The sequence below is a fragment of the Helianthus annuus genome, chromosome 16, assembly GCF_002127325.2.
Source record: "Helianthus annuus cultivar XRQ/B chromosome 16, HanXRQr2.0-SUNRISE, whole genome shotgun sequence".
NCBI classification, from domain to species: Eukaryota; Viridiplantae; Streptophyta; class Magnoliopsida; order Asterales; family Asteraceae; genus Helianthus; species Helianthus annuus.
The window spans coordinates 39,600,882-39,604,537 of NC_035448.2; the positions used below are offsets into that span (position 1 = coordinate 39,600,882).

The 3,656-nt window shown below is 35.1% G+C and overlaps 1 protein-coding gene across 1 annotated transcript; it reads right to left on the minus strand.

Moving 5' to 3' along the window:
• Positions 1 to 1,921: 1,921 nt before the first annotated feature.
• LOC110919257 lies at positions 1,922 to 2,413 on the minus strand. Its single transcript, XM_022163530.1, has one exon. The coding sequence runs from the start codon at positions 2,411 to 2,413 to the stop codon at positions 1,922 to 1,924; it is 492 nt and encodes a 163-aa protein (XP_022019222.1).
• Positions 2,414 to 3,656: the final 1,243 nt, after the last annotated feature.

Sequence of the window (3,656 nt, forward strand, 5' to 3'; positions counted from 1 at the left end):
TTAAAAATCTAGGGTTACGCTAAATGTGCATTCTCTTTTACTTTTTATACCTCCTTTTTCATAAAAATCAGTTTAAAACTTTTCAAATTTAACCATTTTAAAATTTCCTTTTTCTATAGTTGATCCTGATTTTGTTTTGATTGGAAGATAAATCCCATATTAAATAACCATTATTTATATATATTTATTTACCGTAATACTCGTATTATATTATTCATTTTGAAGTAATTTTGGGTTTTTGCACATAATGCCTTCTCGTTATGAATACTATATTGCATTAAATGTTTTTGTAAGAAGCTTTTTACTTGTGAAAATATTAATAATAATTAATAAATACGTATAATAAATTAATTTGTTTAAATTGTGCGTTGTGTTATATATCTTTCAGCATGTTGCTAACTTGCTATTGCTTGTTGGCTTTCGTTGTAGTCGTAATCCAATGGCATTTCAATTATGCTTGGTCCTTGAGTACAAATCACACCAGACAACACGATTCTCTTAGTTTGGACAATTGTATATTTGCATACTGCACTACTAACTACCCAAAGAAAATAAACATCTTGCCTACCCTCCATAAAAATATAGCCTCATCATAAACTACATTTAACAAATACAACAAAAAAATAAGGATTTCCTGAGTAAGGATATTAAAATAAAATATTCAAAGAAATAATAAGATGAAAAGGTGAATGAGAAATTGGAAAAAAATATAATTTATGAAAAGAATTAGTTATGAAAAAATCGGTGGTATGTATAATGGGTATGTATTCAAAATTCAAGTTATGGGAAGTCAATAAATCCTAAGAATAATTAGGATTGTTTCCTAATGTCGTTTTAAAAAAAATAGAAAATGTAAGGTTTAGTTGTATTTATTTAAAACTTTAAGGGTGAAAGGGGTGCCCCCTAATGAGGTGAGGGGAAGTTTTTTTTAACACAATTGTAGGATGCCATGTCATTTCCCCTCGCTAACTCTTCCCTTGCCCAAAAACGAACGGGGTGCACCCCTCATGAAGGGTGGGAGAAACTTTTTTTTTGTTTTTTTATAAACTATTAAATATTTAATAAATGAAACTTAATTTTAACAGAATAAAAGTACTAAATTAGAAAAACAACATTACATTAAATTAAAAATAAAATAAAAACATTACATTAATTAAAAAAACTTAAAATTACTAATCTTCGTCGTCGGAGTCCAGCAATAGATGGGGTAAATCTATTCTTCCGAGATGCTCAACAAGATCATGTTGTAGTTTCCAATGCGTGTCTTCATCCATAAGCTCGTCTAACACACTGTCATCGAGGGCTGGTTGACTCAAGGATCCCAAATGTGTACCGGTACTATTGCGTTTCCGTCGTCTTTTAAAATCATGTTATGTAAAATAATACACGTATACACCACATACCGGATTTTTTTCACACTTCATTACACCCCGTTTCGACTCCAAAACACCAAAAGCCCGTTCTACGTCTTTTCTTGCCGCCTCATGTTGCTTCTTGAACTTCTTTTCGTCTACTTGGTGAGGATATGGAAATGATTTGACAAACAAGGACCATGTAGGGTGGATTTCGTCCACGAGATAGTAACCACGTTTGTATAAGTGGTTGTTAACATAAGATGGACATTTTGGGGACCGTTCCATTTCGTTCAGTATCGAACAATGGAGATTGTTGAAGCACATTGATGTCGTTTTGTGCACCTGGTGGACCGCAATAAGCATGTCAAATCTATAAATCTTGAGAGGTCTCCGCTTCGAGCATGACCTTAGGATAATGGTGATCTCCTCTCATATATTGGCCATGAAACTCTGTGGGACACATTCTCCATACGAAATGGGTGCAATCAAGGCTACACACCATACCAGGAAGGTGATGTTTATCCTCGTGAGCTTGGTACAAAAGCGTCATGTCATGGCTTGTTGGCCTACGCAAGAACTCGGGAGCGTAAATTGAACATACCGTTTGGCAGAAATATTCTACACTCACGTGAAGTCTTTTCGGCCATATGTAAATACTCGTCGTCCTCATCTGGAGTGTTACCGGTTGCAAGTTGTTTAATACCCGATGTTACTTTTTGCAACGGTGTAAAGCTCTTCTTTATCCTCCCATCTAAACCCTCTTCAAACCACAGGTTATTAGCTTCCACATCGCTCACAATTTTTAAAAACAATCGTTTTGACATACGAAACTTATGACGGAAAATATCTTCATTGTATTTCGGGTCGTCGACAAAATAATCCGCCATAAGGGTTTCGTGGCCAACCTCGCGATCACGACGAATGTAACATTTCTTACTAGATGTGCATGTGTCTTCTAGTTCCGCTTCATCGATCGGTTTTTGAAAAAAAAAAGATATGCTACTATCGGATGAATCACTACTATCGGGTGGGAAAAACAACGGTATCTCTTCTACCATTTTTAAATGTAAATCGGGTTATGGAAATTTTTAGTTTTTTAGGAGAAATGGAGGAATGGGTTGGTTTGAATGTAAAGGGCGTTGGATTTATATATAAACAATTAAAAAACCTTTTTTTTTTAATTAAAACTAACGGCTTTATAGCCGTTACCAATATTCAAAAAATCAAAACATGGCCCATCTCTCATGCGGTGACTAGTCAACCATTTTGCCTCCACTCTTGCGGTGAAAAGGGCTAGCGTCAGTGTGCCCCCCGCGGCAAAGAGCCTTCCCGCTCCCCTCCCCGCTTACGCCCCGTTCACCCTAAGGGGGGAGTGCAACGAGTAAATATAGAAAAAAAGGGAGTGCATTTAGAAGCACCAAAATCTAACTTTATATTTTTCCCACTTCCTTCCTATGAAATCATCTGGAACATAAACTTTCTAGCTTTCTTCTACATTCTTCGATTAAAAAACTTCTTCCATTAAAAAACTCGAGAACACAAAATTTTTCTAGCTTCATTCCACTTCTTTTCAGTTCTCTCCTTAAAAAGACTCAGAAACACAACGTTAATCTTAAAATACATAAGACACCCTACACCAAATATCAAATACTGATGATGATTTTCACTTAGAACACCTTCATACATCATGATCTAGACACCTACGTTATGATCATCTTCCTCATCAATTCCTTGTAACAATCTCATTGTTTTTTAACCTGATCCATTTTCTACTTGTTACCTAGCGTGATACAACCCTTTTTTATAAGCTTAAACAAAGTTCTATGCTTAATGCTAATTGCTAATTAAGTTAATATATTTTGATCGGTTATAAATTCTTTGATCTATCTCTTTTTGTGCTTGTATAATGGCTGTTATACCAAGGATAGACCTTTGAGTATCAATGATATAATTGTCTTGTATTGATACCTATATCTATTTTTTGTATGTTACATAAGTTTAAAAGAAAGGGTATCTAGTTTAGTTATTATTATAAAAAATTAGTAATTAATCATTTTTGTTTATTGGTGAGCAAGCTTTTAAAGAAACCTCAGTCCGGAACCACTCCATTCAATACCTGATCAAATCGGAGACCGGCTTGTGCTCTTTCACCATCGGTCTTCTCTTTAGAAACTCCATCAATTTCATATTCCAACCCAACTCATGTTTGGGTCGGTCCAGTTCTATCCTTAACCCAGGCATACTGTCACACCCCTTTCAAAGGCGGAAGCACAAGGTGTGATCTGAGTGGTTCTCATTGCA